The sequence below is a fragment of the Zootoca vivipara genome, chromosome 1, assembly GCF_965207765.1.
Source record: "Zootoca vivipara chromosome 1, rZooViv2.hap1.1, whole genome shotgun sequence".
In the NCBI taxonomy this organism is placed as follows: Eukaryota; Metazoa; Chordata; class Lepidosauria; order Squamata; family Lacertidae; genus Zootoca; species Zootoca vivipara.
The window spans coordinates 101,222,340-101,236,589 of NC_142582.1; the positions used below are offsets into that span (position 1 = coordinate 101,222,340).

The 14,250-nt window shown below is 40.4% G+C and overlaps 1 protein-coding gene across 15 annotated transcripts in view; it reads left to right on the plus strand.

Moving 5' to 3' along the window:
• NPAS3 (neuronal PAS domain protein 3) overlaps positions 1-14,250 on the plus strand; it is a 625,911-nt gene that overhangs the window by 176,309 nt on the left and 435,352 nt on the right. For 9 of the 15 annotated variants that reach the window (XM_088671651.1, XM_088671665.1, XM_088671673.1 and 6 more), the window contains one exon: positions 9,659-9,903. In XM_088671651.1, coding sequence (XP_088527777.1) covers positions 9,659-9,903 — 245 coding nt within the window. Of the gene's footprint in view, positions 1-9,658; positions 9,904-10,012; positions 10,064-14,250 lie in introns of all 15 variants that reach the window. The other 6 variants (XM_035109621.3, XM_060273003.2, XM_060272999.2 and 3 more) reach the window with 1 other exon arrangement.

The window sequence follows — 14,250 nt, forward strand, 5'->3', positions numbered from 1 at the left end:
ATAATATTTTCATGATATATTAATATTTTCATGACATAATAATAATAGTCATATCATAATAGTCATCTCATCTCATATCAGACAAGTTTGAACTTAAGCCAACAGAAATGATAATTTGCAAATATAAAACAGACTCCGTAGATGTTAGTGACTGATGGGTTTTGTTACCCATTGGTTGTAAGTCACTTTGGGTTGCTGTGGGCAAGATAAATCAACTATCAAATTCAAGAATAATAAAAAAATAATTGTCACTCTTGATTGAGGCACGTGTGTGAAATCTACTTTTCCATGTTCAAGGAAAATGTCCTTCTGGAACATGTATGATTGACAGGAATTTAGCTCAAAATGTTCCAGGGGGATTGTTTTTCTGTTACAAGAGCAGAATGCTGGAAAAGGTAGGCTTTTGGTCTGATCCAGCAGGACTCCTCTTATGTTTTTATGTTTCTTCCATAAGCCTGGCTCTGTTGGACTGGAAAGAGGCTGCTGTCTATCCAGTAAAGCTGGTTCAGAAACAGGCACATTTATGAAAACACACATAAATTACTTTGAAGTCTGGATAATAGAGTGTCCTCCAAAGGAGTTCAGGAAAGAGAAACAGGCAAGATCTGAACTTTTTACCAAAAGAGAGAGAGACTTTATTGAGAAAATAAAACAAAAGACAATTTACAGATTAACTATTAAAGGCTGAAGGAAGTGGAAGGGGAAAATGAAAGTGGCGAGACAAAGGTGCCTAGGTGGTGATGCTTTCATCATTTTGGAGCTGAAGTGGTGGTGGAGGGAGGGGCCTTCAGTGTAGGCCAGGAAATAAAAGCAGATGAAAAATGAATAACAGTGCATGAGAAACACCTGCTGGATTGGGTCAGTGCTTGACCTCACAGTCCAGTAGTCCAGCATCCTGTTCTCACAGGGGCCAACCAGAAGTCTGTGGAAAGCAGAGAAGCAGGACCTGAGCACAACAGTACTCTCCCCATTTGTGTTTCCCAGCAGATGACATTCAAAGGCATATTGTGTCCTACTGGAGAGGTAAAACAGCCATTGTGGCCATTGATGGCCTTATCCTCCTTATTTGTCCAATCCTCTTTTAAAGCTGTCCGGGTTACTGGCCATCACTACTTTTTGAGGGAGCGAATCCCATCCCTTAACTACATGCTTTATGAAGAAGCTCTTCCTTTTGTCTGTCTGAATCTTCCAGCATTCAGTATCCCCGGGTGTCCCTAAATTCTAGCTTTAACGGGGAGGGAGAAAAGCCATGTCTACTCCTAACCATGTCTATTGCCTTGTGATATTTCATTTGAAAATGTGGTTTATAAATATTTAAACTAAACATCCAGAAGTAAGTCCCATTGAATTAAATGGAGCTTAGATCCAGATAAGTAGGGTTAGGATTTCAGCTAAATATAGTAGTGGCAAACTCGGCTTCACAAATTACAGTACACTGGTATCTTGGTTGTCAAACTTAATCGGTTCCAGAAGTCCATTCGAGTCTGGGAACCGTTCGAAAACCAAGGCGCGGCTTCCGATTGGCTGCAGGAGATTCCTGCATTCAAATCGGAAGCCGCATCAGACGTTTGACTTCTAAAGGACGTTCGAAAACCAGAACAATTACTTCCAGGTTTTTGGCATTCAGGAGCCAAAACGCGTATCAAGGCGTTCGAGAACCAGGTTCAAGACTGTAGTTGTGTGGTTGCAGCTGAAAACAATTTCTGTGTTGTAGGGGCACTTACACTGCAGTGTGTAACTGCCTTTCTACGTAGATCTGTCTCTCACATGGTGAGTCTCTAACCTGCACCTCGTGGTGTTGTAAGCCAAAAATGGCTTATCTTCTGAGTTACGCCAATAAAACTCAGAGACAAGAGGAGTTAGGAGTCCATTGTTGCTTATTGCAAAGCAAAGTTGAATCTTTCCCCAAAACTGCAACCCCGCCCAAAGGTCCGGGCAGGGGTGTTTATAACATTTCAAACAAAGGATTTCAATTTTAACCAATCATGCACATCATTACCTCATTTCATGTGTAATACGCATGCGCAATAAGCATTGCTAACTAAACTTTGATTCTCACTGTGATCTGTTACATTGTGTTAGTATGCATGTTGGGAACCTGTGTTACGTGTAGCCATTTGTACCATGTATCAACTTATGTTCTAGCTTATGAGCTGTAACTTTGTGATTTATGTATTAGCTGTCCTTCTGTCCCAGTGGGGAACGGCATTTTGCCAAATTGTCAGTTTCATAAAGCAACAGGTTACCATAACTTCTCTATTAGAAGCATAATCTAGGATTTATAGGGGTTCATGTTATCAAATTCATTATGGCCCTTTGGGCCACTGCCTCAGTGGGACCACTGTTGTTGGTACAGAGGCAGAATGATGGGGACAGAAACATGAGAAGGCCATTACCAGCCTTATGGCATTCTGAAACAGGATATCCAAATGGGGCCCCTACCACAAGGAAGGATGTTCTGTTCTGGCATTTAGCATGTTGAAACATTTGGCAGAGCTTCTTCCCCCTCCCCCCTTCCCTGTACCTTTTTATGACAAAGTACTTTTTTATTCTGACTCTCAGCTGAAAGCTGCAATGTGTATTTGTTTGTAAACCTCAGTCATGAAAAGAGTCACATAGGAAATTGCTGCTGTTCCACCAAATTAGCTTCTCGGATATCTTTTTAATTAGAGCCCATAACTCAGATTCTTGGTATTTTAGGAGGATGAACAATACAAATTGAAGTACAGATATTTTTCAGTCAGCGCTCAGTTCAAAGGAAGCTTTTATACACAGATGAGGTTGCTAACAAATAGCATGTCATATGATAATGAGACTATGTTTTCTTCAGTAATTTCACATTTGTAAACCACACTGCTGGGGAAGTAAGTGGAATGTTTATCTACTCTATTTTTACACTGACAAATCTCTATTAAAGACCAGGGTGCCTAACGGAGACAAAGTGTGTGTGTGTGTGTGTGTGTGTGTGTGTGTGTGTGTGTGTGTGTGTAAGAAGTCTAAACTCTAAATCACTTACACAACACCTTCAAATACAATATATTACACTGGTTCAGTATGCTCATTTCCACACGAGTATTCTTTTTAATGGAGAAGACTTCAATTTATGTTTAAGAACAAATAAACTGTAGTACTTTGACATCCGTTCACACTTAATTCTTTGCGTTAAACCAACAGCATTCTTTTCCACAAACATCCATTGTTAGGACAATGCTCTCAGACAGAATTTATGAGAAATGGAATTATGTTACCAAGGAGATAGCATTTACTATAATGAAGAGGAGATCCTGGAAAATGGCCCCTTTTACAGCAGCTCAGAACAGAGCCACAAAAGCAATTGATTGGTCTTGGCATTTAGTCTTATATCAGCTGTGTCATCCATTGCTTCAGGAGTGAGAACACTAATCTAAAGTGACATTTCTGTTCTGGCGGGCTTTTCTGCCCTGATGAAAGCAATTACTTCATTCTTAAATGATAATTTGCTGGAGTTTCAACCACTTTAATTGATAACTTTTTGTTCTGAGAACTTCAATTGTGAAGTGATTAGCTGATTTTGTAAATAGAAATTTAAGGTGTGAAATGTACAAGTTGCTCTGAAATAAAAGTGCTCCTTACTCTAGGTAGTTCTTGCTAGGTAAATCAACACTTTTGCTATATTTTACTATATTTTCGCTGCCAACTGGATGGTTCAAAAGGGGGATGAACCTTGCAGCATTTGGATCTCATATAAACAGCCACTATTATTGATTATGACATGGGCAATAGCAATTTATTTAATTGATGTTTGAAGCATACGTGCATTAATGCAAAGAGATGGTTTATAAACAGAGAACCCTATAGCTAAAATCTTCCAAGGCCATTTCAATACAGAAATACCTCAAATGATTGCTTGGAATTTAAGTATTGTTCTCTGCTCATATAAAATGTAGGCTGTAATTAATAGAATCTTTAAAGCTTTGCAAATTTTAAAGCTTTGCAAATTTATCTCTGATTGTTAAGAGATAAATTACTAAAGCAAACATTTTATTTTTCTTTGTATAGCTAAGGCATTTTAAATGGCACCCGGTTCTGTATTTTCTTGCAGAGAGCCAAAAAATAGTCATTTAACGTGTTAAATTGGAAATATAAAGCAAAAATGAAGGTCAAACTGATTTAGCACATCAAACAGTCTTTGTCAGCCAAGCTTAATATATCCTGAGTTTGTGGAACAAATGAAATTTTGCTGCTGTGTTACACTTTGCTTCCAAACAACCATTACAACTGGTTTTATATATTGTGTGAGCATCAGACCATCAAACAGTGCATCTTTACTGACGTGTTGCTGCAGTGATGATCTACAGCAGCAATCTGCCATTTATATAAGGGCAAAATGTGCATCTATATTTAGTTGTGAAATTGGCCTATTATACTCTTGATGTTTACAGAGGCTAACATAAATTAATGATGACAGCTATGAGCAGTGCATTAGTTAAGCAGCAGAGTTCTTACCTTGAACTTGAAGGTTCCAGCTTTAACTTCCAGCATATATGCTAGGCAGTTTTTTTCCACACATTAAAGGGAAGCTTCTGAAACCATTACCTTTCCTTGGGCAGGATTAAAGAACTTCGTTTTGTGGCCCATGTCACTCTAGATAATAACAAATAATAGTTTTGTTTACGGATCTGCCTAAGTTTTGCCCAGAAAGGAAGCTGATATTTACAGCATTTTTATTGGGTGGGGGAAGAATAATTAGGGACCTGAATAATTATTAACGCAAACAGCCAATCTGACCAAATCTGAAGTTTGCCCAGTAACCAGACTGAAAAGTTTGGCAGAGTAATGCAGTTTTCCTGGGGTTTATGTTGCTTAAAAAAAATTTTTTTTTAAGGTTTAACCCTCAAGTAAGTATTCATATGCAGTTCATGTCGGAAGTGGTGGAGGTTCTGCAGGAACTATAGATTCCAATGTTAACTATGACCAGAGATCTGACTGTGCAGGTGTTCAAAGGTTTGCGAGTTAAAATGATGAAGGCTTTGATGAATTTTTAATAGTTGAATTTTTAATACAGGTTGGCCTTCTTTCTTTGAGCCTGCATTCCAGATTAATTGATAAATAGTGGAACTGTGTGCAGTGCTAGATTCTCCTAAGCAAACAAGTAAGGAAAATCTCTTTTAAAAAATCTGACCAGTTGACTTCTCCTTAGATCCTAGTTGTTGCATCTTTAAAGGAGAATTATGAAAGGCTTTTAACCTTACTCTTTTTCAGCGCAGAGAATTTTTTTCTCATTTTTTTTTAAAAACACCACTTTTATTAAACAGAAATATTGCCTTAATAATTGTTGAACTCTTGAGTTCAGATGCTACCTGTATGAGAAGCCTAGGGGGATTGTGCATTCTCTTTCCTTGGAGTTTATCTAGAGGCTATAGTGTTAGTTTGTTGTAACAAATTGCAAAGCAGCCTAAAGACTAACAAATTTAATGCAAAATACACTTTTGTCGGATAGAGCCCGTTTTATTTTATTTGCTGAACCAAAAAGTTGTGGCTATTAACTACCTTAACCGCACACAACCTTTTCTCTCTCAGAATCAACTGCCATCAGATTATCTTGTTTCGAAATTAAATATTTGTTGGCTTCCAGCAAACAGAATGGCTTCAGTTTCATTTCCTTCCATGTTGAATTTGCCTCTAGAGACAAGTCAGCAACACCTCCTGCCAAGTCCTCGGGGCTTTTTTTCCAGCTGGAACTTGCCGGAACTCAATTCCAGCACCTCTCAGGTGGGCACCATTGTCATTATAAGAGAACAAGGGAGGCACTAATGGCGAGTTCCGGCACCTCTTTTTAAAGAAAAAGGGCAATGCCTGTACTTTAGGATGTGCCCCCCAGAGATAACACAGTCTCCTGCACCTGATCCTTGTTTTGTGGTATTTCTTAATATCAATTTACCTTCAATTTATCCAAATGTAACATACCACATCATTACAAGGGGATTAGGACTCATACAACCTCTGAATAGTCATTGGCCTTTGAAACTGCCAGATACCACACCAACCTCTTTTGTCAGTCACATTTGGCAGCTTCTTACATACAGATCTTCTGGTGGTGACTAGCAGTCCATTTCTTGCTCCATTTCTCCTGTAATTTCAGCAAGATGGCTGTGCTTTTTCAGGCCCAACACTACCACTGGGGAAATTCTACCACCATGATGATAGGAGCAGTTAACATGATAATTATGCTGCCTTAAGTGATATTAGGAAATGTAAAGCAATTGTGACAGTCACAAGTAGTGTGTTTATGTCTTTGACTCGTTATGATTCTTTCAGAAGATTCCGATTCTATCAAATAACTATAGGTATTAGGAGTTTCTTTTTGGAAAGTAATGATAGATTAACAAGGCATATATATATATTTATTTTGAATTTTAACAATACGGCACTGCAACAGACTGGCAAATTAATTGGCAGAGAATTCCCCAACCCTGAAGCCCTTTCCCGGCATCTGCCTTCATGCAAACGCCTTTTGCATTTCCACTTTTCTTTGCCCACGTCTACATGCTCTTTCTGACGGTGCCTGGGAAGGAGCCAGGAGCCAAGACAGGCAGCCATGATTAGCACTGCAAAAGAAAACACAGCCCTACATTGACTGCTCTTGCAATTCTTGCGTCAAGGGTAGGAGACAAGGAGGGAAGTGGGACTGGCTGCCACCATGTCAGACAGCGCGTAGCCTTCTCTGCTTTTTAATACTAGCTAATGCAAATGGGCACTAGATTAATGTACAAGCTGTGTCATTCCCACTGGCTTATGCCATTATATCATAGTCTCAACAACCTTTCAGCCCCTAGGGCCTTATTTTATGGTTATAGCCCTCCAAACCAATCACTATTTATTACAACTACAGTGCTGTCACTTCAGAAGACTTTTTGTAAGATGTGTAGAATATGTGACACTTCGCATTTCAGGAATAGCTGTATGAATTTTCGAATTTTCTCAGAATGGAAGGAGCAGTGCCAAACAAAATGTTAGATGGCGTATTAAAAAGGCAATGTTAGCACAATATGAATATAAATATAATTTTTTTATAATAGCATCTAGCTGCCGTGTTTTCAACAAAAATGTTTGACTTTCTGGGAAAATAAAACTTGACTTGAGACTGGTTTATTATTGTCCCAAGAAAACTGCAACAAGTTAGCAAGACACACAAGGTTGGATCCAGACTTACTGAGGTAGTCATGCTGAGAGTAGGCACATTGAAATCAATGGGATGAGGTTTTCTATATGGGCACTTTCCCAGGAGCAATCCGTATTGAACTCAGTGGGTCTTACTTCTGAGCATAGGCTTACACTGTAACAGCCTGATTATGTCAGTAAACAGTAGTGCAGTGCACACAAATGTTCCTATCACTGGGCTCAGTTGAGCCATCTTTTATCTGGCTCCAAGGAAAAGTAATTTGTGAGTCAGTAGCCTATGGAGAACAGGGACTGTTGAATGGGTATACACTGCTGTCATAGCAAATAATGTAGCAATGCACATGTTGCCAAGAAGGGGGAAAGACTGGAGAAGGCTGCAGGGGTCCCATGTCAGTTCCCTCTTGCTAATGCATGGACTGCACCCTATATTTGCATATTAAAGCATGATTTTTGACTTTGCATCATGGATGGTGAAATTCAAGAACTTTGCATTTTGTCTTACAAATTTTTAATTTGATACTGCAGTAGAACAGATACCTTTAATGTCATAATTAAAAGGACATAACTGAGTAAATGTAAAGGGGGACTGTGCATGCTGTATCGCGGTCAGGTTTTTTAGGATGAATATAGCTGTGGTTGAAATTGTGGGAGGAACTGAAGGATACCATATTTGTAAGTTTGTTGGAGTAGTGAGAGAGGGGGTGTTTTGAAGTGACAATGACAGCTTTTTAAATAAATTATTGGGTTAGAGCCAAATTATTGGGTTGGACTCCTTCTGACAAAAAGACTCCTTCTGTCGAAAGAAGTGAAGCCTATTTAGTCGAGAAAGAGACTTTGGATAAAACTCCCTATGATAGGAACATAAGAATGAGCCTTGTACAGAAACTTGTACAGAGTTGGACAATTGGTCCACCTAGCTCACGGTTGTCCAGACAAGAATGGGAAAACATATTTCAAACTAAGAGCCACATTCCCTCATGGGCAAGCTTCTGAGGTTCCACATGCCGGTGGTGGGTGGGACCAAAGGCAAAAGTGAGTGGAGCAACTGATATGACTTCTTAAACCTTTGTTCAGTCAGCTACATATCAGTGGCACACCCCCATACATACACCCAAGCAAGCAAGAGGCATTATTCTACCTCAAGGACACATTCCAGCCAGGGAAAACCACATGGGTATGGCTGGTGAGAGGCAAGGTTGGGGATGCAGTCTTGAGGACTGGGTAGAAAGGTTCCCCACCTTTGTTCAATACAATCAGTTCTATACAATCAGTAGATCTCCAAAGTTTTATATAAGGGTCTGTCAGGGGATTGTTGCGGCTACTCTCGAGTAAAGATGCTCCAGTCCGCACTGCCTTTAAGAGTTTTATTGTGCATACTATTTACAGTGCAGAGATAACAGAAAACATGACCGCCTAGTCCGAATCAGAACCCCGCAATGGCTGCCGCCTGCTTTTCGGCCAGCATAAAAGCCTGGGCACCCCAGAACGTTGCCCCTTCGCCCTAAGTGTGGGCGCGCACCTCAATTCGGGCACCGGAAGGAGAGGTCTCCCGTCTTGCTGGCTGGGGCGGCGCCTGGGCTCCGACGTCTTGCTGAGCCCCTCATCTGCTGATCCTCGACCAGAGCAGTGCCTGGGCTCTGACGCATCTCTGAGCCCCTCCTCCACGCTCTGTTCCCCATAGCGTTGCCAGGGCTCAGACACCTCACTGAGCCCTCTCTCCATTCCGCTCCATTCCTCATTCCTTCCTCCTGACTCACTGCTCGTGCTGTTGCTGGGTGAAGTCCTGGTCAGGATGACCGGGGGGGGGGGGGGAGGCTCTGACAGGGTCTTTTTCTAATTCTAACTGGAGATGCCAGAGACTGAACCTGGGACCTTTTCCAAGCATCTGTTTTGTCACTGAGCTGTAGATTCTCACATTGTTTTTGAAGAAAGTATGGCATAACACAAGGAATTGTATTCTGTGGGCTAGTGGAGTTGAGAAGCACCAGCTGCTACTCACCATACTGTATAACTGAGGGTAACTCAGGAGGCTGAGTTTGCTAAGCAAACTTTTCAACAAGTATTAGGGAAGTGAGGACTATGGTGCTGTTTGCAGAGCGATTGCTAAAATTGAAAGACAGTTAATAGTAATTAATGGATAGCATTATGCTTTATGCCAAACACAGTCCCTCTGTACTGAAATATTTCCATCTGTCCTTTTATGGTACCATATTCTCAGTTTTATCGTTTGACATTTGGACAAAACATCTGTAGCAGAGTGGGATTTTTTTTTATTTTTTTATTTTAAAAGACCTTGTATATTATGACAAGTTACTTGTCGATCATCTCTGGAAAGAGTACACACTCAATCGGGTTCAAAGAACAAACTATAATTCAACGTTTTTCTCAAGCTTACCGTATATGTGCAAGAATTTCATGTATGTATTTGGAAAGTGTTTACATTAGAACTCTGGCAGAACACAGTATTGATGAATGCCCTACCCTATTCTTGTTTCAGTTTACAAGCCTTGAGAAAGGAAAAATCCCGAGATGCTGCTCGTTCTCGCCGGGGGAAGGAAAATTTTGAGTTCTATGAGCTGGCCAAATTGTTGCCACTCCCTGCAGCCATTACCAGCCAGCTTGACAAGGCATCCATCATCCGACTAACAATTAGCTATTTGAAGATGAGGGACTTTGCTAATCAGGGGGATCCGCCATGGAACTTGCGAATGGAAGGACCACCACCCAACACATCAGTGAAAGGTATGAAGTTGGATGATCATAGTGTATGGAATGTGGCAGCCAGTACTGATCTCTAAATTGAAATGTTTACCGTCCTTTCTTTTTTCCCTGCATATCAAATCCTTTAAAGGGATACAAATGTGGAAATCTGAGGTCTGCATGAGAAAGACACCATGTGAAGGTGAAATAAACCTCTTATTCTATTTATATTTCATTTTACAACAGACATCTCAGCACAGCTATTGTACTGAGAAAATGAATTTTAAGTATGTATTTTTTTTACAGTTCAACCCAGAGTTAAATGCCTCTGAATCCACTGAAATCTGTGAGCTTAAGCACACTTAACTCTGTGTTGGATTGTAGTTATGAAGTGCAATCCCTATGCATGTTTCTTTGGAAGTAAGCTCCACTGTGTTCAGAAGGGATTTCTCATAAGTAAGTTTCCATAGGATTTCAGCCCTACAATTTTCACAGTGAAAAAAATGCCTCTGTATGTCACTGTAAAAGAGGAGAGTCTGTTAGTTTGTTGGATCCCGTGTACAGAGATAACAGTTATAATGATCTTGTTTTATTTATTAGTTCATAACTCACGGATACGAAAGCAATTTCTCAAAAATTGGCCTGAAATGATAAGGAATTACCGTAAATCATTCAATTGAGCACAAACGCAAACCAGATATTTAGAAGGACCCAAAATTGGGTACAAACACTTCTATTTATACATTATGACACCAAAGTTAAGTTACTAGAAGGCAAAGTAGAGTTCAGGTATTAGGTTATTGTTTATGTTTCACTGTGTGTTATGAACTTGTGTGAACTTAAAATGTACTTTATAACTTATCTGTAACAAAAGTCCACATTTTCAACAAATCGTGAGCTATATATAAAATGTGTGAAAGGCTCCCCTCCTCATGTTCATAGCCTATTACTTTAGTGCGTTGATTCGAATTTGGGCTCTTGAGTGACAAGGATTTTTCATAACTTTATCCACGTGCATGACATTACCACACTCTACATCACAAGCAGCATATCAAATCCAGGAAAGAGTTTCTTGTTATAGAGGTGAAAGGGGTCAGAAGCTGGGAAGTTTTAAGTGCTCAGGCATATTTCTCATGCTCTCCTTTGGATGATGGTGAGCGTGAAATAAAAAAAGAATAGGATGACTCACCTTTGAAAGCTTTCATAAAGAATCCCTGTTGTTAGTACAGTGGAACCTCTGTTTATGAACACCTCGGTTTATGAATTTTCGGTTTACGAACGCCGCGGACCCATCTGGAACGGATTAATTCACTTTCCATTACTTTTAATGGGAAAGTTCGCTTCAGTTTATGAATGCTTCAGTTTATGAACAGACTTACGGAACCAATTACACCCATGTTTCAGTTTATGAACGCTTCAGTTTAAGTACTTCGCGGACCTGTCTGGAACGGATTAATCCACTTTCCATTACTTTCAATGGAAAAGTTCGCTTCAGTTTATGAACGCTTCAGTTTATGAACAGACTTCCGGAACCAATTGTGTTCATAAACCGAGGTACCACTGTAAATACAACAGGATCCAGTTTTTCTTACTTTAGTCACTCATTTTTTTATGCATAACTCTGTTTCTGAAGCATCAACTGCACTATGCTATTTAACCCTGTATGCAATACATAGTGTTTTTTACACAATGGATAAGAGTGTGAATTTATTTCTGATTTTTTTAAAATCAGCACTGGACAGCTGTATTCAGAGTAAAAGCCTTTTCTAACTACAGTGGTAGCTGTGCAGTACAGAGCAGCCTCATTTGGACATAATACTGCCCTTGTTTCCCTCACCTCCTTTGGCCATGCCTGCCAAGTCCCAGACTGCAGAATCCGGGACCAGCAGCTGCGCGACACCGGAAGTTGCGTAGACGCAACTTCCGGTGTCGCTTTGCCCATCTATGGGCACCAAAAATGGCCGACACTGGAAGTCGCGTCTACGCACTTCCGGACATGCGTAGACACGACTTTCAACGCCATTTTCTGTGCCCATAGATGGGCAAAGCAGAAAAAAATGGCCGCTGGCAGGAGAATATAAGGGAGAAGGAGAATTTCCGGGGACCGCCGGAAAACGGTATGAAAAAACGGGTTTCCCGTGGAAAACGGGGTACTTGGCAGCTATGCCTTTGGCGTAGCCATGAGATGATCAGAAAAGGTTGCCATACATATCCAGAATACTGCAGCTGCAAGCAGCGTCTGGACGGAAATCAGCTAAATGTCCAGAAAAAGAAACCTTTCTTTCCAGATTTTCACTTTTTGAAATATGACAACCCTAGATCAGAAGCATTTGCTTCCATTTTAAGTTAACCAGTTTGTTATTATGTCCAAACTGGGAATTGTGATTATTTTAAACTGTGATTTATCCAGCCAAGTCACTATCTCTTGAAGCTGGCTTGCTTTGACAAGCCATAGTTAAAACTAACCACAGTTTCTCTCAGCTTGTGCATCACAAGAAACTGGTTTGTTGAAAACAGAAGCAAATGCTTCCAATTGCCTCATGGAGAGGATGAGAGGGAAGGGAGAAATGCTGGAGTCTGAGACTTGGTTACATAACACAAAACAATATTCCAACTGTTCCAAAGTATTCCAACAAAAAGAAAATTTTATTTAAATCTAAAAGAAGGAATGCAGAAGATGATGTAGCATTTAGCATTCTTACCTATGAACTAGAAATTGTAACGTTTATGTGGATTGGCACCTGTATGTTTCAGTTGATTCTATGTTCTAATAATGGTGATATTCTGTATACTGTTCTGAATATCAGGCCTGTTGTTGTTGTTTAGTCATTTAGTCGTGTCCGACTCTTCGTGACGCCATGGACCATAGCACGCCAGGCACTCCTGTCTTGCACTGCCTCCCGCAGTTTGGTCAAACTCATGTTCGTAGCTTCGAGAACACTGTCCAACCATCTCGTCCTCTGTCGTCCCCTTCTCCTTGTGCCCTCAATCTTTCCCAACATCAGGGTCTTTTCCAAGGATTCTTCTCTTCTCATGAGGTGGCCAAAGTATTGGAGCCTCAGCTTCACGATCTGTCCTTCCAGGGAGCACTCAGGGCTGATTTCCTTAAGAATAGATAGGTTTGATCTTCTTGCAGTCCATGGGACTCTCAAGAGTCTCCTCCAGCACCATAATTCAAAAGCATCAATTCTTCGGCGATCAGCCTTCTTTATGGTCCAGCTCTCACTTCCATACATCACTACTGGGAAAACCATAGCTTTAACTATACGGACCTTTGTCGGCAAGGTGATGTCTCTGCTTTTTAAGATGCTGTCTAGGTTTGTCATTGCTTTTCTCCCAAGAAGCAGGCGTCTTTTAATTTCGTGACTGCTGTCACCATCTGCAGTGGTCAAGGAGCCCAAGAAAGTAAAATCTCTCACTGCCTCCATTTCTTCCCCTTCTATTTGCCAGGAGGTGATGGGAGCAGTGGCCATGATCTTGGTTTTTTTGATGTTGAGCTTCAGACCATATTTTGCGCTCTCCTCTTTCACCCTCATTAAAAGGTTCTTTAATTCCTCCTCGCTTTCTGCCATCAAGGTTGTGTCATCTGCATATCTGAGGTTGTTGATATTTCTTCCGGCAATCTTAATTCCGGCTTGGGATTCATCTAGTCCAGCCTTTCGCATGATGAATTCTGCATATAAGTTAAATAAGCAGGGAGACAATATACAACCTTGTCGTACTCCTTTCCCAATTTTGAACCAATCAGTTGTTCCATACCCAGTTCTAACTGTAGCTTCTTGTCCCACATAGAGATTTCTCAGGAGACAGTTGAGGTGATCAGGCACTCCCATTTCTTTAAGAACTTGCCATAGTTTGCTGTGGTCGACACAGTCAATATCAGTGGTCGACACAGTCAATATCAGGCCTAGAGCAGAGTAATTGCTACCACTTCCTGGATGTCAAAAGCTAGGTTGGTTCTAAAACAAGCCTATGGTTCTCAAGCCATCTGAGTTCTCCATTTGACAGTCTGATAAATATTTTTATATTCATATAAAGAGCATGTACCTGGATTTACGTGATCTGCAGTACCTGTGTACTTGAGTTTTGAATTCAGGACAAAGCTAGAATAATCTCTGTTGAAGTTGCAGGGCCAAATAAGTTTTGCAATTGGTTTCAAGAGGGATATGTTCAAAAAGGAAGGATACGATGTATTTCACTTTTTAGTCAGCTGAATAAATTGTGTTCCATTGTAGTCCCCAAATATTTTTTTATCTCTTTTTAGGCTTTAAGGGCTGGCATAGTTAAATATAGGTTAGTGGGATGTTTGCTCACAACAGAAGTGGCTTATAAAATAAAAGACAGGGCTCCCAAACCTATGTTTATCTCATGTTAAGGCAGAGGAATGGG